Genomic DNA, 24,692 nt, shown 5'->3' with positions numbered 1-24,692 from the left:
ACTTGAAGCCATTGCCTCTTATTGCCTGGGAGAAGAGACCTATCCCCACCTCACCAAAACCTCCTGTGGGTATTTTTCCCTGGAGGTAACACTTGCAGCTCCTTTCTCCCCTCCTATTTCATGCCAATACAGGTCTGGAGGTGAGGTCTTAAGTTCAGTCATGCTCTTCATGCATGGATTGTATATGGAAGGACAATCTGAAAAAAGATACTCAGACCACAGTATCTTTCTCAGATTCAGTTGGTGAAGGAGCTGGGTGTCTGGTAGGTGTCTGAGGTCACTTGGTGACCATCTCAGCCCATCGAAGGAACCAGAGGAACAGCAATCCCACATAAACCAACGACTCAGTGGAGCTGTGTGTGGCACACCTGCTTATTTCTCATTTTACCTTTTGGCTTGCTCCAGCCTCCCCTCGGATTCCAGCACTGACTATTGCTGCTGTTCCCTCCCAGATGATTTCCCCAAGCCACAGATCATCATCCAGCCCGAGACGACGGTGGCTGTCCTCGGCAAGGACATCCGCTTCACCTGCCTGGCCGCCAGCAGCAGCAGCTCCCCCATGGTGTTTGCCTGGAAGAAGGACAACGAGATGCTGCACAACGCCGAGATCGAGAACTTCGCGCACGTGCGGGCCAAGGACGGGGAGGTGATGGAGTGCACCACCATCCTGCACCTGCGGCACGTCACCTTCGCGCACGAGGGCCGCTACCAGTGCGTCATCACCAACCACTTCGGCTCCACCTACTCCAACAAGGCCCGCCTCACCGTTAACGGTGAGTGGCCGCTGCTTGCTCTTCCTCTCCTCAGCCTGAGCTCCTACGTGGTACAATTCCTTGGCACTCGCTCAGTTGCTCCCGAGGGTCCATTCCTGATGGTGAGCTCTTCAGCTCTCTGCACGGCAGCTGTTTGTATCTCAGTGGGTGCTGGGAAATGCCCTGTGAGGAGCACACACCGTTTTGTGTTGGCTGCCATCCAGCCAAGCACTTCAGCGTGCATGTTCTTAGCAGCTCAAGCTGCTGCTCTTTGGCTGCTCGGGTAGATTCTTTGCCCAATGAAAATGAAAATGCAAAGGGATGCAAAGAAGGATGTAGCAGTTGGAAGTTCTCTGTAGGAGAGATAATAGATTTTTTTCTCCAGGTTTTCACAGAAGAAAATTAGCTTTGGTCCCAACTCTAATGATCTGAGTTGGGGGTGTCATGGACTCTGCACAGGTGTGCTCTGTAGAAACACGGGGTCAGTCCCCAGCAGTTCAGAGATACCCTGCGGAAGCACGTTGGGATCTCCCTGCCCATGGGCGACTGTCACCTTAATCCCCTCTGTGGCAAGGAAGACAGGACTGCCCAGAAGATGGTGCCTCCCTATGGAATCGCTCATACCCTTTTCCTGCTTTCCCTTTCTCAGTGCTGCCATCGTTTATCAAAACCCCCCACGACATCACGAGCCGGACGGGGACGACGGCGCGCCTGGAGTGCGCGGCCGAGGGCCACCCCACGCCGCAGATCGCCTGGCAGAAGGACGGCGGCACCGACTTCCCCGCGGCCCGCGAGCGCCGCATGCACGTCATGCCCGACGACGACGTCTTCTTCATCACCGACGTCAAGATCGAGGACATGGGCGTCTACAGCTGCACCGCCCAGAACTCGGCGGGCTCTGTGCTCGCCAATGCCACCCTCACCGTGCTGGGTAAGGTGGCCTTTAGCATCCGTTTCTCATCTATTTGTAATCCTGCAGTTCTTTAGTGTATGACTCTAAACTCCGTATAGAGTGTTAGAAAATCTTCTCCCATTTTGGTCAGACAAAGCAATTCCTCTGCAGGTCTGGGAATCAGAACACCTCACTGTCTCAGGCCCCAAACAATAGTCAGTTGTGGGGGGAAGCAAACTTGGGATAAATTACTTCATTACCAGAAGCTGTAATTGTAAGATGAACCCCCAATATGCAAATGGACCAAACGTATAGAAGTGTGAAAACCCATGACCCATCATCCATTTTTATGTGTAACCCCTGGGGGTGCTTCATCTGCCATAAATGAACCTGAAGGCCTTTCAATAAATATAACAGCTTTTATTCCCTTAATTTTGTCTGGCCTCTGTTTTTAGGTAGTCCCAAAAAGGACTACCAGTGCCCCAGGAGGCTGAGTGCAAGTGGGAACTGGGAGGGATGGCCATTCAAACTCTTTACCAGTTGCAGATGGAAGAGAGACAAGAGTCAAATGGTCTGCTTAGTCTTGTTTCATTCTTTTACACTGTAGTTCACTAATGAAAAATACCTGTTAAGTAAGAGAAGGAGCTGTAAGTCGCATCTCCTTTTGTGCTGAGAAAGCCACTCCAACCAGCCTGTTTGCTGTCTGGGAAAATTACTGCAAAGGGAAATTGCACTTCATCTCTCTTGCTCTGTGAAATAATTCACATTTCAGCTGTTGGCCCACACCCTCAGAAGTTTCTTGATGGGAAGACTTAACACCAGTTGGTTGTGGGAAGTGGGGCCTTGGCTGTGGTTGTTAGATCTGTTGTGTGCAGCTGCCATATTCCTGAGCACGTGCCTGCTTGGAGCATTGCTGTGTCAGCAGGAACACGAGGAACATCCAGTGCTGTTAAATCTGTTGTTACGCTGTCCCTAAACATTCATTTCTGTGTTTGCTGACCTGCAGAGACACCATCCTTGGTCCACCCGCTGGAAGATCATGTGGTGTCCGTCGGCGAGACCGTGGCTCTCCAGTGCAAAGCCACAGGGAGCCCCCCGCCCCGCATCACCTGGCTGAAAGGTGACCAGCCCCTGGTGGTGACAGAAAGGCACCACTTCACCTCGGGCAACCAGCTGCTGATCGTGAGGAACGTGGTGCTGGAGGACGCGGGGAAGTACACGTGCGAGATGTCCAACACGCTGGGCACGGAGCGCGCGCACAGCCACGTCAGCATCCTGCAGGCGCTGGGCTGCCGCAAGGACCGCACCACCGTGGGCATCATCACCATCGCCGTGGTCTGCAGCATCGTGCTCACCTCCCTGGTCTGGGTCTGCATCATCTACCAGACCAGGAAGAAGAGTGAGGAGTACAGTGTCACCAACACAGGTAGCTGCCGTGTCCTGAGCCCCCCCTCTAACCTTTCGTGCTGCCACCGAGGCTGAGCCTGCTCGTCAGGGAGCCCCACAGTCCACTGGAACTGCAGCTGGCTTATCTCCCTGGTTCTCTTGGCTCACAGGGCTGGAACCAGCTTTCACTTGCTGCTGAAGCATGTTCAGAGCTGCATTTCTCCCCTTGGCTTGCTCTTCAGGAAGGTCTTTTCCATTTGGCACTAGTTCCAGCCATTGCTTTGCTACTTTGGTTTTCCATGACCAGAAGTGATAACTTTTGGGATAGTCTAGATGATGCCCCTGATGCTGGGAACCTGTCTTACTTTTTGAAATCTGTATTTTCAAAGACTTCAAAGTCAAAACTTGAAAAATTAGACTTGGGAGCTGGACTCACTTATTCCATGTTGCATATAAGAGCTACCCCTGATGAAGTGGGGGGTATCTGTTATTTTTTAGAGGAAGAATTAGCATTTATTGCTTTCTCCTGATACCCAGAGGGGATAATTTGGTGCTGAAATAAGTGTTGCAGTGAGAATAAAGTCTCCTGCCCTCCTTATGCAACCTCTGAACAGAAGAGAAGTATGGAAGAATCAGCCTAAGACTTTCCCAGCCTGCTTGGAATTTCCAGCTTTCCCACATTATGCTTAGATTTAGATAGAGTACAAAAGGATTTTTAAAGATATGGGCTAGGTAGGAAGTCTTGAATAGCCTATTAGCAGTGTGATGTATGAGTGGGATTATTTTATAACTCCTTTTTTTAGTCCTCAAAATCCAGGGCTTCGTGCTCAATATAATTGAGTTTCACTTGGTTTTGTGTGGCAAGGGAAACTGAAATTGCCTGATAGAAAACTGAGAAAGCCAAGAGGTTTAAGACTTACTTCCTGCTTAAGAGAATCAAACACCCTGGTCTGCAGAATACTTTACTTCTGCCTCCTGAAGTCAGGAGGAAAAAGTCAAAGGAGGGACTGAATTTCAGGGGAAAGAGAAGGATTTACTTTGAACAAATAGTTCTACCCCACCTACTAGGTACTGACCATGTCACTGTGCAAACACTCTGTTTATCAGCACTCTCTCCCACAGCTTTAAACTTTGAAAAATCAGCAGTGAGGCTTCTGAGGGGAAGGAAATATTTAGGCAGTTCAGTTTCCAGTGCACCTACAGAAAATAACTGGTTCTAGATCTGGTCCCAAATCCCCCTTGAAAATGTGAATTTACTTTGAAAATCCTGCCTGGGAATTGATTTTTCCATTCTCCCATTGCTCTAGATGAGACTATTGTGCCTCCTGATGTGCCAAGCTACTTGTCCTCCCAGGGGACTCTGTCGGAGCGCCAGGACGTGGCCATCGGAGTGGACACCCAGCAGCCCAACGGGCACATTGACAGCAACGGTGAGAAATGGTTTAATTATCCTCTAATGCTGCATCTCAACTTGATATGGGAGGTAGAAATCTCAGCCTGGAGTGCTTCTGTGTTTGTGTTTGTTCTGAGTTATCTGAGAGATCTTTATAATGTAACTCCTGCATTTATGCAGAGCAGGGATCTGTGTTTGACTTCACAGAGCTCTCCTCTCCCAGGTGTAAGTGTTCCTACAAGCCTCAGAAAGTGTTCCTGACTGCCTCAGAAACTGCTCAGTCAAGCCCTAAGGACTGTTTTTTTGCTAATTTTGGATTCTTTTTTTGGCAGCAGTGTTACCCACAGTCATACCAGAAAATGCATTAACATTGCCTGTCCCTGCCTTCAGGCTTTGAAATTAAATGTTGGGGTTTTACACTATTTAAACACAGCACATTAGGAAGGAGAAGTTGAGAGTTCTGAACTAAGATCCTCCTGAGATTGTGCAGCATTTTTTCTGTTAAATGTTGGCTGAAAATTATCTGTTATCTTTATTTCTATTTTTTTCTCCCTTTTCCAGTGTAAGTAAGACCAACAAGTCATTTAACTGTGAGCAGATGGCTGTGATCTTTACCCAGATGGTTTGTTTGTTACAGGGATGTGTCAGGCTGATGTTGGAAGGTGTCCAGATGTTGAAGCTCCTGCTGTAGGTTGTAGACAGCCCAAGCTGTGTATCAGCTATAATAAAGACACTTGGAAAACTGAGGACATGGCCGATGGAATGCTTGTTCCAGATAAGACAGGTACAAAACCCATTAATCTGGGAAGGCATTTCGTGTTTGTACAGATCACAAAACCCTCCAAGTCAGACAGCATTTACACAAGAAATTGTTACCTTCAGAGAAAAAAAAAAGCTCAGAATGATTCTCAGGTGCAAGCACAGAAAATTTACTTTCTCCTGCTTGCTTTGATCCTCTCTCAAGCTTGGATAGTTGGACTTGGAGGAACCATCAGAAAGAGGCAGAGTAAAGCTCCTAATTGCCATTCTGTGCAGCTGGCTGATGGGAATTTTGATTTGAAATATTCTTAAATTATGAGAGCACTTTCAAAATGAAAGTGTTAAATTTTTTTCATGCTCATTTAAAAGGGCTGTTGACTTCAAAACTCAGCTTTTTAATTTATTTTGAAAATTTAAAGGTTTTTTTGGGCACTACACCTGCCTCTGCTCTTTGCCAATTTCTATGGTGTTCCACTCATACTTTTCTATTTTTAGGATGTGCTTTCTGTTCTCACACTGTATTGTAAAAGCCACAGAAAATCAACCAATTAAACAAATTTTCTCTCCAGAAGAAACGAATGTAAAGTTTAATAATGGAAAGTTGTTGAGTGCACTAAGGAAATTAACTTTCAACATTTACAAACTCCTTGCTGCTTTGAATTCTGCTCATCTGTTGTTCTCACTACCAGTAATAACATATGTTGAGATAACAGTGCAAGCTGATGCTGCTCCCTGTAGAGCAGCAGCACAAAAATAACAAAGGTAATTTGGTATTTTAAAGCAGCTACAGTAAAGTTCCACTTTGCACTTCTACCCTGATTAGAAAGTCTGGAAAAGGAAATAAATGCATAGTTTATTAAAAAAAAAAAAAAAAAAAAAAAAAGGAAAGTTACAAGTACTTTGGAGTGAAAAAGAATCCCTAACTAACTAAAGCTGTTAACTGGAACTACCTTGAGTGATGGTGGCTACAGATGGCAGGTGTGCAATACCATAAGGTGCCCACTTTATTTAGTGAGAGATTCCCCCAGTGAACTACACAGAACTGCCCTTTCCTGCCATGACTTGTGTGCTCCAGTGCTGACCACTTCCAGCTGCTCCTCTCACCATGTTAATTTTCCCTTTTCCCCCCAAAGGCTATGGGCTGCCCGTGGTGTGCACGGAGTGCAGCGGCAGCACGGACAGTGTGAACGTCCACATCTACCCCAAGGACTCGGAGAGCCTGAGGACTGTGGAGAACACCCAAAACACCCACCCCAACGCACTGAGCAGCAGGGAGCACCACAGGAAGAGGGGTGCAGGCACCAGCCTTCTTCATGCTCAGCCCTGCAACGGGACCCTGTACCCCAGCAACCACGACAGGATAAGGGCGGAGGGCACGGCCGGCGCGCTGCTCGCGGACACGCACGGTACGTCCTTCCTCGGGGTCACCTCTGGCCCTGGGGCCACCAGCCCCGTGATGGTTTGAGCATAGAATAGATTTTTTAGGGTTGGGAAATACCTCTAGGGAGCATCACCTAACCATGCTGCTCCTTTGGGGTTTTGCAGGCTCTTCACAAGCAGCAGCAAAGCCTTCAGAGCTTAACAACCTGAATTTGGTGAGAGCTTCACCTGCAGGAGGGTCATTAAAGCAGCTGAACGTGCTTCCTGAAATATCCCCAGCACTACTGGATCTGCAGAGGGAAGCAGAGGTGGAGCAGGCTCTCCTGCACAACAGCACCACAGCCCAGCCCCGTGACTCCACTCAAGAGCCCAAGCTGCCCAACAGGGCTCTGGACTGAGAGCACAGACTGACTGCCACGTGCAAATCAACAAACACACTATTACTTTTTTAATTTTTTTTTTTTTTTTTTTTTTTTTTTTGCACAGAGTATATAGGCTACTTACTTCTACCTCGAATCTTGAACTGATGGCCTGGCAAAGGCAACCAACTGAGGTATGAGAAACAAGCTTGTATGGGGAACAAACTCCTGTTCGAGCGTCATCTGATTGTACATAGTTTAAAACTTCCCTGAGAAGTATGAAGTGTTCAAAAGTCAACTTGCATATGAAGCACATAAATGCAAGGGATTATTGTGTAAAGAGAAAAGTATTTGATACAACTGTACATAAGAGTTTTCATATATAAATATATATATAAAAAATATATATATCTTTTACAGAGGCTATTTTAATCTTTAGTGCATGGAAAACTGAGTGAAATTTTACAATTTTGGCAATATTGTTTTCAGTATCAGGTTGCTGTTAAACTTTGTGAGAGAAATAATTCTGGTGCCTTAAATGCATAAACAAAACTTGTAAAAGCCAGACTGTTCCAAAGGGATTGTCCTCTTTTCAGTGGAAGTTCCTTTACACCATGTACATCAGGGTTGGGGAAATCCCAGGTACTGGTTGGGTGGAAAAGTGACCAGGAACAGCCCTGTGGAGAGGGACTTGGGAGTGTTGGTGGGTCAGAGGCTGGACGTGCCCTGCCCATGTGTGCTCACAGCCCAGAAATCCAACCATGTCCTGGCCTGCATCCAGAGCGTGGTGGGCAGCAGATTCTTCTCCTCTGCTCCACTCAGGTGAGGCCCCACCTGGGGTTCTGCACACAGTTCTGGTGCCCTCAGTGTAAGAAGTAATGAGTTCAAAGTGAAAAAGGGGAAATTTAGGTTAGATACAGAAGAAATTGAAATTCTTTGCTGTGAGGGTGGTGAGGCACTGGTATAGGTTGCCAGAGAAGCTGCAGATGTCCCATCCCTGTAGGTGTCCAGACTGGATGGACCTCTGAGCAACCTGGACTAATGAAAGGTCTCCCTGCCCATGGCAGGGGGCTGGAACAAGATCATCTTTAAGGTCAGGACAGGCTGGATAGATGGGCTAAATCCAACAACATGAAGTTCAACAAATCCAAGTGCCGGGTTCTGCTCTTTGGCCACAACAACCCCTGTGGTACAGGCTGGGGACAGTGGCTGGACAGTGGCCAGGCAGAAAGGGACCTGGGGGCACTGACTGAACATGAGCCCTGGTGGCCAAAAGGCCAGTGACATCCTGGCCTGGATCAGGAACAGGGTGGCCAGCAGGAACAGGGAGCTCATTCTGCCCCTCTGCTCAGCACTGGTGAGGTCCCACCTCGAGTGCTGTGTCCAGTTCTGGCCCCTCAGTTTGGGAACATTGAGATGCTGGAATGTGTCCAGAGGAGCCAACGAGGCTGGAGAGGAGCTGGGAACACAAACTCTGTGAGGAATGGCTGAGGGAGCTGGGGGTGCTCAGCCTGGAGAAAAGGAGACTCAGGGGTGACCTTGTCACTCTCTACAACTCCTGAAATGTGGCTGTGGCCAGGTGGGGTTGGGCTCTTCTCCCAGGCAGCCAGTGACAGGACAAGAGGACACAGCCTTAAGCTGTGCCAGGGGAAGTTTAGGCTGGACATTAGGAAAAAATTGCCTCACAGAAAGTGATTGGACATTGGAATAGGCTGCCCAGGGAGACAGTGGAGTCACCGTGCCTGGACATGTTCAGAAAAAGATTGGATCTGGCACTTAGCCATGGTTTAGATGATTAGGTGGTGTTAGGCCATAGGTTGGACTTGATCATCTCAAAGGTCTCTTCCAACCTAGTTAATCCTGTGATTCTACCCCTTCCAACCAAAGATTTTCTGTAATTCAATTGGATTACCTAGCACGAATTTCCTTTCCCTTAGAAATTTATTGTACTTAACACATTTAATAACAGAGATCTTTAACTGTGTCAAATGAAATTTATAAAGAAAAAAAGCAATGAGCAATTACATAGCAACCTGATATTTTCCTGTTGGTGGAAGAACTTAAATTCCATTATTTTTTCAAAACTTTATAAAAATTAGTATTTGAACTGTGACTGTGTGAGACTTTAGAGTGGACCACACAGGAGGCACTAAATAACTCTTCAACAGTGCAGAGCCCCAAAACAACCAGAGGAAAAGGCTGTTTTGACTGGGAAGAAGTTGTTACCAAAATAAATAACTTGTGCAGTAAACCAGGGGTGGTCTCATAACAGTGCACCTCTCAAACACATCATCACAGAGGTTTTACCTGCCATGTGTGCACAGCACTGAGAACCACAGCCCTCACCACAGGCCCTTCCCCTCCCAAAGGGACCCAGCTCTACCTGTCTGAGGTGTGCAGCAATCCAGCCTTGCCCTGCTTAGAATAAATAACCTGTGCCAGTATAATGTATTTTCACACCCAAAAACCACATCTGTTCCGGGGGGGTTTGAAACCATAGAGCTGTTTTGACAACAAAACTAAACTATACTCCTAAGGGGACAGCTGTATCACTAATTCATCCAATACTTTTTTTTTTTTTTTTCCTGCAACACAATATTACACTTTGTCGTTGAACAGCCAGACTCTCTAGATGAGAATATCACCTTCAAGTGAGTTATGGTGCCTTGTGTAGGAGTTCTGGGCTAGTTGGAAATACACTTGTTTTATAAGGAAAACTGTGGATTCATGGTTGAATAGACTTTTAAGTGGAAATGTCCCAGATGTTTTTATGTGGTCTTTTAAGTCCATCCATTAATGGGGGTGAGTATAAAGAAATGCCCACCTCAGTCAAAGAGATCTTTGTCACTTCTGACTTCACAATGATGCTGTTTATTTATAGACAGGTTGCTTTCTGTTGGTGTTTGTTGGTACCTGTGGATGGAGGACTCCCAGTTCTTTGTGATTTGAGTTCTGCTAACATGAGGTTGCTAACTCTGGTGATGACTACTTTGGGGCAGGTTTATCATGGGTGGGAGGGGGCGTTGTTACTTTTTTCCTTAGGAGCAACTCAAATACCAGTTCCACTGGGGCCAAGTCTGGGAATCCACCTTTGCCAGGACTGGTTCAGAACAAGCAGCAGAGACAAGGGCAGAAACACCTCAATGTTCACTTTAGATCCATCACTGAGGGATCTGCCCTGGTGCTGCTGCACCTGTGGGGTTTCAGGGAGTGGCTCCAAGCTGCCCCTTGGTTTTATTACAAGCTGGTCCTACCCAGCCTTAGCTTGAGGAGCCACCAGCTCCTGTAAGGGAAGGACCTGAGGGTCAGGGAGAGCAGCAGCTGCCCCTGGATGAAGCCAGGCATAATTCAGCCAGTACCTGTCTGTCCCAGTCCCTGACTATTGACACGTTTGCACTTTGAGACAGGTGGCGAATTATGTTGAGTGCCAAGTTTATTCAGAGCAGAGGAAATGGATGTCAGAAAATTACAAACCGAGCACAGTTTTCCCTTTGCTGAAGGGAAAAGTGCTCCAGAACTAACTCATGGAACCAGGGACATGGGGAAGATAGGAATGATTCGATGGGCTCGTTTTGCTGGCAGAAATGTCATCACCAGTGCACATACAAATGCATATTTACCATGTTAACATTGAAAATAATGTTTCTGAATAAAGTTAACTGCCTAATGTTATGACTTCCACTAAATATGTGAATTTGCTGCTTCTAAGAGGCAATGTGAAAGAGGAAGTATTACTTTTGTGTACAAATTTATTTATTTATTAGAGAATTTGGTACAATGTTGTACATTGAAAAACATGTAAGATATTGAAGTGTCTAACAAACGGCATTGAAATGTCTTTAATAAAGGTTCATTTATAATATTGCGGCTGATCTGTTGAGAGTGAACTTTTGGGAGTTTCAGTTGAAAATTAAATAAAATTCTAATCCATTGCTATATCTCTTTTCTGTCTTTCTCTTATGAAAATGGAGATAAACTGCCAAAGTACCTGCTCTTGAAATTGGGCCATGAGATCCTGGGGAACAGCGTGAGGCTCTGACAGCCTGGCATGTGGATGGGGTGGAATTTGGGGCTGGATTGAAAAATACAATACAGAACTTGTAAGAAATACATTTCCAGTACATCAGCTTGCTTTAGTATCTGGCAAGTCCCCCTATCTTGGCAGAGAACAGAACAGATGAGGGGTGTGTGTGTGTGTGTGTGTGTGTGTGTGCAAGTAAAAACAGGGCCAGGACAGCACCAGACCCAGCTGCAGTTGTGAACACCTCTGGTATTCCCAAACCCCAACCCCACCCTGGGTGGAAATTCCAGAGGTAGCTTTGGACATAAGCCTGAATTCCTGCTTTAACTAAAAATCTCAATTCAGCTTCTGTTGATTTTTTAAAAATTGAAACTAATTCACCCTTGAAATTATCGCTTTGGGTATAAAGCAGGTTGTCTGAGAATACTCAAAGCTCCTTAACACATCTAGGAGTTAAAACTTTTTTTAAATTGAGAGAGGTTTTAAGAGGCTGGTGCCTGGTATAAAATTTGTTATCCCACTTTATCCTAGTAATGGGCTACATTGAATTTTGGTAAACTTGAAAGAAAACATTGCCAAAACTTAAGGCAAACATTCATAGGGGAATCCATGCATTTTTTGGTCTATTTTTTCTCCCCACATTCCCAAAACTAAAAATGTCCTTTTCATCCATATGAGGCAAACTGGTGCATGCAGAGCAGTCCTGGCCACCTGCTGTCACTTACCTGATCCCCAGGTACCTTTGGCCTTCTTGTGGTGCAGAGCTGTGCCACTGGCACAGAGGAAGGACAATCACTTGAGGTCTGTCCCCTCCCACATTAGCTTGGCTAAAACAATTTAGCTGCTTGGCTGGGTTTTGGTTGGGTTTTTTTATTTTAATTAAAAAAAAAAAAGGTGATGACAAAAACTGATTCTGCAATATTAAATAAAAACAACAAAAAATTGCACCATTTGGACCCAATGACATAAAGATGATTATTTACAGCTCAAATAATTAAAAGCATCAACTGCAGTGCTAACCCCCTCACCATGTTTAAAGAGCTTCAATAGAAAATTCGATAGGTTTTTGAGACAGAGTAATAAATCTTCCTCCCTTCCCAGCCCCTAAAATTGAATGTGATATATGTATATATAGAATGTCAAAAGAGACAGCCTCAAAGTGGCAGGAAGCACAGCTTCACCAAGCCATGGTAATGAGTAGTGTTACCAACCAGCCAACACGGGACTTGGCTGAATTCCCCATTTTAATTGAAGATTATTTTTAAGAATGATGTCCTTTCTTCTGTATGTTTTACTTGTCTGCCAATTATTTTCTAAGTTTTGGCCTCTAAAAAGTTTTACTACTCTGTCATGGATAGCAGTGTGGCAAACACATTTCTCTCAGGATTTTTCATAGAGATGCACAGAGGAAAGAAAGAGAAAACAATTTCTATTTCTGCTCCTTGTTTTCCCACGTGTAATGTGTTTGGAGAATTGTTTACCTGGAGTGAGTGCTTGGTTGGATTCAGGTGAGGATTGTTTGAGCTGATGGCCAATCCAACCCACCTGTGGTTGGACTCTTAAAAGGGTCAGGAGTTGTGAGTTAGTCAGCTATAGTAGTTAGAACAAGTAGGTATGCAGTTTTAGTATCTTCCTTTATATAGTATATTAATGTATTTTAGCATAGTTATAATAAAGAAATCATTCAGCCTTCTGAACTGAGTCAGACATTCCCACTGGGTTTGCCTGCATTTACAATATAGCATTGTAATAAAACATCCAGCCTGTGCTGTAGGCACTCTGGGCAGGGGCTCTGGTGTCCCACTGACCTGGTCTGGCATTTGTTCTCCCTCTCCCTGGACTCCAAACACCTGTACATTGTCCTCAGGATGGGAACAGCCTCACAGGTAAACTACAGCACCCTGGGGCAGCACATCAGTGTTGGGATGACAGGGAGGATGCCAGCAGGACGAGTGACCTGGCACAGCTCATCCCAGGGCCCTGTGGCACCATTCCCACACAGGAAACAACCACCCAGCACAGCCCCTTGGCTTTGCCTGCCCCAAAAACACCCTCCACAGCTAAACCTCCCCAGCCACCCCTCAGCATCAGCCAAGCTGGTGCTGTAAACCCCCAGCACCGAGCCTGGTGATAACATTGAGTAATTCCAATGAGGTCGTTCCATCACACTCATCCTCACACCATTCTGGCTGCTGCAGCTTCTGTTTCCTACATGAGAACAGCAGCAGAGTTTTGCCTGCCAGCAGACCCCCGAGAGCCCTCAGGATCCTCCCCTGCAGCAGCAGAACTCTGACGTTCTCCCTGCCTTGCCCTCCCAGCTTCTCCCCCACAGGCTTCAGCACTTCCATCCTTCAGCTGCTGAGGGATGAAGACCAGAAGAAGGCAGAGCTCCGTGTCTTTGCACACGCACAGCTGTAAAATAATACAAGCCTGTGCTTTTACTGGAGAAATATGAGTGTGATTAATAAAGCTGCACTGGCTCCCACACAGGAATGCTTGCTGAGCACCTGTAGGTATAAACAGGAATATAAACTTCCACAAACACAGCTCGAATCAGAAACAAATGGATGATTGTCTTTTACAAAGAGTTCTCCCAAGCCAGGATCCTTTCGGTGCTGTTGGAGGGCAGCAGGCTGTAACTCTATCAGCCCCTTCCCCTCCCCTGTTATGAGGCAGGTGCCACTGAATGATGAAAACTTGCTTTATTTCAGCCTCCCCACTCAGCCCCCAAGCCAGAGCTTTCCAAAACACTTTCCCTGCAGGAGTTCTAATAATGCCTTTTGCAGCCACTGTAATTAGCTGTTTACCCCCCAAACATTACTTTTTTGGCACGACTCTTCCAAAATTACCTCACCCATTTCCCATGCAGGAAAATTTCATGTTTGGGAAACTGGATTATTGGGGGATTTGCTTTTTTCTAGCAGGGAGAGTGGCTCTCAGCCTGCAGGACAGCTGCTGTGAGGGGTGCGGGAGGAAGGCTCTGCTCCCATCCCAGCTCCTCCTCCTCCTCCTCCTCCTCCTCCTCGGTGGCTTCTCCCCCGGCAGGATGGGCCGGGCTGGCTCAGAGCAGCAGCTGCCGAGTCTTCTCGTATGTGCCCAGGAAGATGAAGCCTCCCAGGCTGATGGCTGCCATCCGTGGGACGACACCTGCGAACAAGCTGAGGGCAGGGGAAAGGCGCTTTGAGCGGGGAGCGGATGCAGGGGCTTCGCACAGCACAGCCAAGAAAAACCCTCTCCTGCTGCCTTCTTAAATCCCACCCTGCTACTCACTGCAGGAATCTGTCTGGGCTTCCCTAACACAGCACTCCCAAGGCTTGTGGTTTTTAACCCTTCTCCACTCTCGGGTGCAGAAGGAAAAGGCAGAGGCCACTGTAGACCACTGGAATGGGGAGCTCAGGCACGTGGAACGTGGGCACATGGCCACAAAGAGCTGCAGAGAGGTGGGAACACCCTGTCCCCCCGTCCTCCACTGCTCCCCACAGCCTCTTGGGCCAGGGGCTGCCCCTTGCAGAGCCAGCCCTGCTCATTGCAGTGGCTCATTCCCAGGAACACACAACAGCCCTGAGGGAGCAGAAATGCTCCATTTGTGGCACCTTCAGCTGCCACCCTTTTTAGGTGCCTGATCTTCATCTCGTGCAAAGCCAATTCCTTGATACATCTAAACTCACAGCTGGTTTAACAACCTCAGGACAGGCCAGTGTACCCTCCCAGAGGATTACAGGCTTCCTTTGTGGCAAGCAAGGAGTAACCTCGAATCTGTTTGGCATCCCACCCCCCTTCCAGATCTGTGGCACGCAGCCTGGCTGAGCTCCACAGGGATGCTGTCCCTGGCCTTCCCAAGCACTGCAGGGTCCCTGCTGAGAGGGTGGGACACGCTGTGATTCCTGGTGAGACCTGGCTGCTCAGGAGCTGGCTGCACAGGGAAACCTCTGGCAGTAATGAGCTCTGCTAAGCAGCCTGGAGCACACGCGGGCAGATGGAAACATTTTATGGCTTTACTAGACAGCAATTGGGCCTATTACCATAATGACAGCTTTAAAACAGAGTAATTTGTACAAGGCATGTATGGACAGAGCACTGATAGGGCAAATCCTAGGGAGCAGCACACAGCATCCCTCTCCTGCTGGATTAGGGAGCCTCATTACGGGAGCAGGGGCAGACATTCGTTTCCAGAACAGCCCACTCGAGACACAGCTATTACACCAACAGGGGCCCATAACTGAGTTACCCAGAGGCTGCATCCCTGGCAACCCCTATTACTGACCAGCACTTCCAAGAATCCTGGCCCTGCTTCTCCTGGTTTCCTGTTCCCACCTGCCACCCGTGGCCTCTCCAATCCAGGCTTCCCCCATGGGCTCCCTTTCAGCGTGAGGGCAGAGCTCAGCAGCTGCAGGGAGGTCCCAGACCCAAAGAGCAGAGCTCTGTGGCAGGTCTGACCAAACTGGTCTCTGCTGGGCTATGCCTGCCTCCAGCAGCAGATGAGGTAAATTTGGTTTATTTCTGAAACCACTCTGGTGGGCAGAGGTCTGCTGTCTAGCTGGATTTGATCGCTGTCTGCAGACTTCACCTGGCACTCTGCCACTCCTCAATTCCTAACAGGACTCAGCAGTTACCCTTTGGATCACTGAATCATTTAGGTTGAAAAAGGACAAGCCCAAAATGACCAAGCCCACCACTAACCCATGTCCTCAAGCACCACAGTTACATGCTTTGAACACTTCCAGGGATGCTGATTCTACCACTTCCCTGGAAAACAGGGCAAGGCAATGCAGAGCTTGGGCACAGCACAGAGGGGCCAGTGCTGAAAAAAGCACTGGGTGTATCTTGCAGCCCAGTGCTGGAGGCTTTCTCTGCTCTGCTGGGCTGCCAGGCAAAATTCCCCCAGAGATGGGACCCTTCTCTACTCCCCAAAGAGAATTCTCTCTGCTCTCCTCTCCTCGAGGGCTGCCCAGCAACAGAGGCTTTCTCTGTGCATGTGCTGTTACTGCTGAGGCATGTGCCCTTCTGGTATTTTTCCACTGAAATCAAGATTCATAACCCACACTTCAACAAATAAAACTAAACTATGTCGAGGGATTGTTATTTCAAAATTAAATCAGTACCTCACATGTGCCAATTCTACTCAGGCTAGGAAGCTCATGGGAGGACACCTGGTGTAACACCACCAGCTCCATCCCCAGCTCTACACAGGGCACCTCACCAGCATCAGCACTCCAAAAACCCTTGTGTTTCTCACCAATAAATTGTGAAGCTTCATCCATGGCTTTCAAACACCACTATATCCTTGTGTGAAAAGCCATCAGACAAGATGCAAACTCCCTTTCCCATGAATGATTCCTCTACTCCTCTGACAAGAGCAAAGAGGTTCACAGATCCACTCATCCCATCCCTATCCCAACCCCTGCCAGTCCTGGCTCTCCCTTGACAGAAAGAGATGTGGAATTTCTTGGCATGAAGCAGAGGGATTTACTAGGTGCAGACCAGGAAGCTGAGCCCTGTGCTCTGGATTTAATAAGGTGGCAATAAGCAATGCGTCTTTCTGCCCTCAAAATTCCTCCTCTTCAAGTACGAGATTTATTAGAGGAGCCATTAATCATGTCATGTTGTAACTGGCCAAAAAAGCCCGACACTTTTATTGGTTTTGATTAATAGATTTATAATTGGCAGCAGGCATGGCAGCCTCTGCGTTTATTTTTCCCAAGACTTTCTTCCTTTTCCTCGCAGCTGACGCAGCTTGGCCTCCTTTACACGTTACTTTTTCTCCAGATCTCTTATTGTTTTGATTTCAGCTGAATTGTGTTCTCTTTGGTCCTAGTCCACTGGTGCTATCTTTGAGCAGAGTTTAATTCTGGGCTGTTTAGAAAAGGGCACTGCTGAAACACCCTGAAAAGAGCACAAACATACATTTTTACTTTCTGCTCTTGGCTGGGGGGAGTTTCCTCAGTCAAATCCATGCCTCTTCACACCCTTCAGAGCTCAGCTTCCACCAGCAGCAGACATGGCCTCACTTCTCCCAGTCCCTTTCAAAACATGGCTACAGAGTCCACCAAGCCATGCAGGGCCCAAAGTCACCCCCTGCCACATCACTTGTCCCCTCCAAGGGGCAAACCTGAGACAGCCCATCCCCGAGAGCTGCCAGGGGGCACAGCTGGATGCCTTCCTGGAATCAGTGTTCAGGAACTTCCTGCAATTTGTTTTGAATTATTTCCCACATGTGTAGAAAGAAGGTTGAACTTTTATTAACTGGGCAAGCAGAGATCAGATGTTCAGAGAAAGCTGTCCCCTGCAAAGCTGTGTTCTGCACAGTGCTTTGGGCAACAAAGGTTAGAACAGTGCCCTGAAAGAGTGGGAGGGTTAAAAATCTAGGGAAAACTACAGGGAAAAGTCCCAACCTTCCAAAAATCCCTCTGTTTCTCTTCCAGCCCAAAAACAGGTGAGACATGAGCCCTGCTGAAGGAAGCACAGGCTGAACTTCATGGACTGAAGAAGTTAAAACATATATTTACTTTCAGAGGCCAACTACTGGTGTAAGACACACACTCAAAGAGGATAGGGTGGTGTCAGTAAAAATCAATAATAATTTTGACACATTCAAAATGTTCTAGAAACACCAGCAGAAGACTCTGTTCCACACTGCTCCAAGGTCAGGAGAGCAATCCTCTGTCTCAGGACTGGACAAAGGGAGGCACTTAAGAGACTGGATGGACATCACCAAAGACTTCCTCAGCTGGTCAGAGGAAAGCCCAGAACATTTCTCCACTCTGGCTACAGCAGAAAGCTCTGGAGAGCTGCTCTGTGGCTGCTCAGACCTACTCTTTGTACTCAAGCCTGGCTCAAACTTGCACTTTTGCACACTGCAAAAATCTGGGGGCACGTGCTCAAGGCCAGACCTAAGAGGAGATTCAAAGCTTGCAGCTCCTCCCTCTGCTTCAGCTTGTCCCCACTGCTGGCACCACACTGGCACTGCCTGCTCACACTGAGCTTCACAACAAGAATGGGGAATTGAAAGGAACAGAGGAGACCTTGCTGGTGCTTTCACATCTGCAAGAAATAGCCAGGAGGAGGAAAAACTGTCCATAAGGGGCTTGTGGGGCCTATGCTGACCTTCCCTGGCACCTCAAATGACACTGCTGAAACTGCCACGAGATGTGCCTGAATTTAAAGGGATACAAATCACAAACATCTACAGGGAAAAGTCCATCATACGTTATTAACACAAATATATATATATTATAACACAAATATATATTAAAAAAAAATCACCCTTGCCTCTGACACCTGGAGCTGGGCTTGGAGGTTGGGCATACACCCAACAATGCCCTCTTTTCTGTACTCTTCCCTGGACACTGCCCCCAGCCAGGGCTAAGGTGAGGACACTCAACCTCCCTGAGGGATTTGTTCTTGGCTACCCGACTGTTGCTCCCTGCCCAGGTGTGCAGCAATCAAAAGGCTTTTCTGTATGCCAGTATTTAAACAGAAACAGATCCCACCCCATCCTCTCACACCCCCTAAAACACACAGCACAACCCCTGAGGTGCAGCACGTCCTTACCCTGACAGGCCTTGTGTCCTCCAGATGCCACCAAGGGCAGCCAGAACATTCCCACTGGCATTGCTGGAACCAGCCTGCACCACAGAGAGAGAGATTGAAAATGTTGGCAGAGGTTTAGTTATTCACTGAGCTCCTGTGCCTGGTTAGTGCTACATGACAGGAATTACAGACATCTGAATAACCTCCTTACCCCAGGCACAGGCACAAGCTCCTCATCTCCAGGAATGACAAAAAGGGCAGACAGTGAAGCAGAGGCACAGAAGAACAAAACAATCAAGGTCCCAGAGCTGGTCAGTTCAGAACTGGGCAGCCAGTCCCTTCTGCACAACACTCAGCTCTATATCCAGCAGCTGGCACTGCAGTTAGACCTTAATAAAAACACACTCTCAAAGCACCAAGTGACTTTGCAGCTCCTTTAGATTTAAAAGACAAACAAACAAACAAACAAACAAAAAACAACACAAAAAAACCACCCTGAATAGTATATTGCATGTGAAAATTGTCTTGAGTGCAAAACAGAGGACAAACTGAAGGACTAGAGACACTTAAATTCCATGTGTGAATTCTTAATGTGAAAGGACTGATAGAAACTGAGTGGTCTCAAAGCACCCTCATTTCTTCACCTGGTTGCTCAGGAGAGAGGCAGAGATAAAGGAAACCCAGTTTTTACAGGTTTATCACCAACACTACCCAAAGACAAAGAAGCTGCAGCAGACACAACCCAGCAATGACAGATAATACAGCACATGTGACTCAGCTGTTAGCAACAAGCAACACCCCAAACTGAGAGAAGTGAGGGTAAAAACACCCACAGAAACTCCAGAATGCCCATCCTTCACCGACACAACAGCTCTTTTCAGAGCTGGGAAAGGCTTTAGGAACATCCACCTGCTGAGGGCTCTTAGCTTGGTGGCTGTCAGCTCTGCCCTGGGTCAGTGAGATGATGATGGGAACACCAGACTCACTAGCAATTTCTAAACTTTAATTAAACTTGCTGATCTTACAAGCAGTCTTCCTTCTGCCTGGTTGGCAGATGTTGGCCATCACAATCTCTATAGTTTAACATCTTACAAGAGAAAATCCAGTACCAAGCCCTCCTCAGAAAAGACATACACACGTTCTGAATTATCGGAACAGTGGAATAAATCCCTGATGGGCAGTTTAACTTTGGGTTAACTCTCACTCTGCAAGGCTTTTCTCCTAAAGACACTGCATGAGACTCTGGAAGCTGAGCACAAGCCCAGGTTTGTTTCAGACATCTCCTTTGGGAAAGGACCAGAGAAGCATTCAAGAAAAGGAACACAACAATTTCATTAATTCTGCATGCGATGCCTGTTCACATCTACTCCTGCCTCCTAGACAGGAGCAGAAATGATTATTAATAGGTGCTAGATTTCATTCTGTAATGACCCTACAGAAACCCTGGAATGCCCAGGCCATTCCCTGGCCTGTCTGCTGGCCTGCCTCCCTCCCTCTTACCTTTGCCAACATAATTCTTGTCTTTGCTACGTCGAGCGGTGTGGTGACTGCAGCTGCAAATCCACCTGAGAAAATTAAAATACCAAGCACAAGTGAGACATTGTTGTGTGAATATGAATGCCACACTGCCTATAATTCCCAGGGTTGTGGTCAACACTGCTCTGTTATTAATGCCTACAGCACGTTCCCTCACGACAGAGCCCAGGTACAAGGTCTGTACACAGACATTTTGTTTCTGTGTATTGACTTTAGAAACAGCTCTCTGCTGCTTAACTGTAAATCCAAACACCCCCAGGGGCATTACTGTCTTCTTGTTCTGGACTCTGTACATATATGAACATAGGAAGGTTGTAAGGATAACAGATTCCACTTCTAACATCTACAGCAAGTTTGGAAAGAAGAAAACCTGCTTACTCATTTGCAGAGATGGGAAAATAAAGCAGTCATGCTGTGTTCTGCACAGAGAATTAAAGTCTGACCATTTAAATGCTGGAAGGACAGAATCATGCTCTGCATCTGAAACACATATGCTTGGGCTACTCACTAGACACACACAGACTGGATCTGGGACTGTTCCAAGGAAAAAAAGACAAGTCAGTGTTTGGGATGGAGCTCATCTCCAACAGTTTAAATCAGCTCCACTTTGGATAACAACAATGTGAAGCTACCCAAGGGTCTTAGGACGTTGTCAGAAGTCTGCTGTCACAAGTGCCATCTTACCCTCAGAGGCATTTTTATTCTCTACTCACTCCCTAACTTCACCCTTGGAGCTCATTACTGTCACTTGCCACAGCCAGCTCAGCTGTGGATTTCCTCCTGAAAGCCAGAAATCTTCAGCTTATCCATCTGCATGTCTCACCCCGAAATGTGTGAGTCTGGCTCTGTATTTTAACCCTGTGACTACAGCCTGGCCTCTTTTGCTATCTAGGGACCAGCTCTGCTGCTTTTCCTCCCAGGATTTCCACATCTTAAAATCAATTCTAATCTTTCCTTCATCTGTTCAAAATATTTCAAGAGAGCAATTCATACTGAGGAAGAGCCAAAGTGAAGGAAACTTCTAAAATGCAGGAGCAGCAGTAAGTGAAGAATGAAAGGGGAAGAAAGGGGGGAGAAAAGAGAGCAAGAGGCTTGTTCTGAAATCTTTCTTCTTCCTCCTAATTTTTTTCTTTTCTCTGGAGCTTGTATAAATCCTGTATCTGCTACAGCTGGGAACAAAGTGACTCCAAAGACTGAAGCCTACACAGCACCCAGGGAATAAGCTAAAAATAATCTATTTCTGTTCCAAGTTTTATGGAATGTAGAAAAATTGATCTCTCTTTTCTTGGGATGGGAGAAGGGAAAGAGCATTTCTTCTAAAATCTGTAAAGTAATGGAAAAAAAAAAAAAAACAACCCTGTTGGCTTTACCTGTATCTCTCTTTCTCAACCACCTTAACTTGAACATATTCAACCCCTGTTTTATGACAGAGGAGGCTGGGCCAGCTGGCACCCTACTTGACTTCTTACAGTTAATTAAGGAATGTCCCATGAGAGTTCAGGAGATGCAGTAAGGCACATGTGCAGTCCCCTGGATCTCACACAAGAATAGCAGGAAAGTTGAGTTAGTGAGCAGCCCAAAATGCCTGGTTTTAGGAGCAGCTTGCACTCCCATAAGGTTGGCCCACGTGGTTCACTCTGCCGGAAGCTTTCTAGCAGTGATACCTCACTAAAAAGCAGAAAAATGGGCTGTATTCAAGGAGTCAAGGCAGAAACTATGAGCAAGTTAAAATAAATTCCAGTCCATTCTTGGCCCTTCTTTAAGGTCAGAAAATCTTTTTATTGTGAGCCAGTTTTTGCGTAAGTGACCAAAAGGCTTTGAGAATGGTCCGGGTAGAAACTTCGGCACTCATGTCAGCAATGTATTTTTAGAATGGTAAAAATAATCTCCATGGAAAATAGTGGCTTTACAAGTCTGGATGTAGAAGCCCTTCCTTTGCCCACAGACCAAGCTAAAATTAAACAGTGAACCATGTGGTTGTCAGGCCTGTATCAAGCAAAAAAATCTTAAAGCATCACCCAGCTCTGATGGCAACACTTTAATCAGACTAACTTACGTCCCTTATCAGATCCCTGTAACTTTTTTTATGCATTTATTCCTGAGAGTTTCTTATTGGCAGCAGCTTCAGTCTTGGCTGATAGAGTGGTTAGAACAAACACAATTTATCCTGGCATGATGTTCCCAAATTCTTATCTGAAAAGTTTAATCAAGGCTGATTGGTTTTCATTCTTTCCCCAACTGACATCTGGATCTTCCCTACTCTTTCGTTATTAACATTTCAATGTTTCTTTTTCCATCACTGGGAAGTATTTGGTACAGATTTACCAATCAGTTCTGAATGGCAACAGCAACAATAAAATGCTTCATAAGCACAACAAGCAGCAGGATAGCGGCTAAATTAAAAGCAAGTTTGTATATGCTTGACAAAAACATGAGATTAAAGCTAGCATTTGTTGGGGACTGCTTTTTATTGAAGGCAGAGATTCTGACAAAATGAATGTTCTCCAGCCTTAACTTTAAGTGTCCAAGATAATTTTAGAGTGACCTCTTAAAGTTAGTACACAGGTATCTAGGAAGAGAATAAAGGAACTTAAAATTTGACTGCTTCCAATCACCAGATTGATACAACAGACACAAACTGTTAAAGCCAGTCTATTAATTGAAAATAGGAGGGCTGTGCACTGCACTAATATCCACAATAGGGCCCAACAGATCTTTAAATCACTTAATTATTTAATAATCATTCAGTTCCAGCTGTCACTGAACTCACCAAGAGCTGCCACATGAGGCTGGAGTCTGCTCCACTAATCATCAGCCAGGAAAAGCATCAGAGTATCATGTGGACAAGAAAGGCCCAAACACATGGAGCCTCCCACTCCTACATCATGCTGATTTCTCTGCAGAGCTGATGGAGGAAACGGCACCTTTGCAGTCAGTCTGTGTCCAGGCTCACTCACCAACTCGCTCTTGGAGAAGGCTCCTTCCTCCCTTGCTCTAGACAGAGCTGGGGATGACTTGGGCTCAGCAAGTAGGCTAAAGATGGATTTTCACATGAGAGAAGGCTCTTGGCTCATTAATACTTCTAGCAGAGTGACAAATTCCTCTGTTGGGAAAATAAACCTTCATGCAGCAGTGGAAAATTCATCACCCATCTCCCAAGAAGTTACAATGGTCACTGTATATTCACACTTTACCAAGTCAGGGTGTTAAACAGAAAATCCCCCTGCTACTCACACTTTCCCAGTGACCAGTCCTTGATGGAAGTGCTGGTGACAGACATCTGCAGAGAATGATTTACCTTTATTTGGCAATAAGAATTAAAAAGACTTGAAGACCTAAAACATTCCCCTAGGTTGCTGCTGGCGTTTTCTACCATTTTAGCTGTCACACACAAATAAAAGCATCAGAACTGAGGGAAATACTTCAGCTGGGAACAATACACAACCCTAGGTTCTCACAGCCTGTAGAATTTGCTGCTACAGGAAAATGTTTCTCAGGTACTTAGACACAATCCTCAAATAAGATCCTATAAAGGGAGGAAGACAAGTTCTCCTTCAGTTTTGGCATCTTGCTTTTCTGTACCATTTTAACTTCTCCTCACCTTTTCTGCAGGGTTCTCCCTGAGTTTGAGTTCCTGTCATATGGCCAGAATTCTGCTCTCCCTTCTGCAATACCAGCCCTGTACTGTAGGTCAAGCTCATTTCAAGAGACAGGAATTTGTTCCTTGTTGCGATTAGCCCATTTTAGGAAAAGAAAAATTATTCAGGTCAAACTGTACTATTGGCTTTCTTCATTATTATTTTCTGTACTGACACCTGGAGGTTACCCAGGACCTTGCTTTTTGTTAATAAACAGGGGTTTTTTCACTTTCACCCTGGTATTCATGTCTCTCATTGGCAAAAAGGGATTATTGGAGCCCTTCTCTTTAGAGGAAACATTCATTCCAGGATATTTTCTCCTGAAATTTGTCTCAAAACCGAGACATGGGTTGAAAAACTGAGTTGCTCAGGTCCAGTGCTAAACCTCATAGCTTCCTTTTACACTGACTGATTTCCAATTTTTCAGAATTCTTCAATCAATAAGTTCTTATCTGAACTTTTATTTTATTGGTATCATTTGAATTTTTTAAGAGGAAGTTTATTCTGGTCCTTTATCAGCGTGGGAACGACACCTGCCCATAGCAGAGCAAAGTGATCCAAGAACCTCTTTGGATGTCAGCAGAAATACCAGGACAAAGCACTGCTCCCTCCAGAGATTTAACCAATTCAGGGCTAGCAGCATGTTCCAAGCAGACTCTGCAGGGAAATCTTGAGAACTACTCAAAAATTTATTCAGAGCTATAGAGTTAAAGAGGCTTTTAGACACAGTGTGTAATCTTGTCAGGGCTGATTAGATCAAAACAAAAGTGATGGGAAATCCTCCCTGTTAATGTGCAAAAAGCTCTCCTTAGTGCATTATGACTCACTGGACTTGCACCTCCATTCTTGGTGACTTTGTTACCACAGAACATTAATTATTAATGTTAAACCACATTTTTTCTTATGGCAGTGAGAAAGAATGCATCTTAACGGGGCAATTTTCAGCCACATTAAATGGATATTCAGGTTCTCTGACAAGCTGGGGATCACCTCGCTGCTCCAGGGCAGTACTCCAACAGCTAATACCCAATAGCAGGATTTCCTTG

General features: G+C 46.1%; 2 protein-coding genes across 3 annotated transcripts in view; one reads left to right on the top strand and one right to left on the bottom strand.

Moving 5' to 3' along the window:
- LRIG1 (leucine rich repeats and immunoglobulin like domains 1) overlaps positions 1–10,857 on the top strand; it is a 91,870-nt gene extending 81,013 nt beyond the window's left edge. Inside the window, 7 exon segments of the mRNA XM_021551253.3 lie at positions 453–773; positions 1,402–1,683; positions 2,651–3,070; positions 4,338–4,460; positions 5,061–5,207; positions 6,316–6,588; positions 6,728–10,857. Coding sequence (XP_021406928.3) covers positions 453–773; positions 1,402–1,683; positions 2,651–3,070; positions 4,338–4,460; positions 5,061–5,207; positions 6,316–6,588; positions 6,728–6,960 — 1,799 coding nt within the window. The 3' untranslated portion in view covers positions 6,961–10,857.
- A 3,058-nt stretch (positions 10,858–13,915) lies between these two features.
- The window catches only part of SLC25A26 (solute carrier family 25 member 26), an 83,083-nt gene continuing 72,306 nt past the window's right edge, over positions 13,916–24,692 (bottom strand). The window contains exons 8-10 of one of the 2 annotated variants that reach the window (XM_021551006.3): positions 19,973–20,037; positions 18,494–18,567; positions 13,916–14,100 (exon numbers count right to left, since the gene is read on the bottom strand). In XM_021551006.3, the coding sequence (XP_021406681.1) occupies positions 14,004–14,100; positions 18,494–18,567; positions 19,973–20,037 (236 nt within the window). In that variant the 3' untranslated portion in view covers positions 13,916–14,003. Of the gene's footprint in view, positions 14,101–16,547; positions 16,826–18,493; positions 18,568–19,972; positions 20,038–24,692 lie in introns of those variants that run through there. The other variant, XM_021551013.3, reaches the window with a different exon arrangement.

The sequence above is a fragment of the Lonchura striata genome, chromosome 12, assembly GCF_046129695.1.
Source record: "Lonchura striata isolate bLonStr1 chromosome 12, bLonStr1.mat, whole genome shotgun sequence".
Classification (NCBI taxonomy): Eukaryota; Metazoa; Chordata; class Aves; order Passeriformes; family Estrildidae; genus Lonchura; species Lonchura striata.
This window is presented reverse-complemented; position numbering and strand designations above follow the sequence as displayed.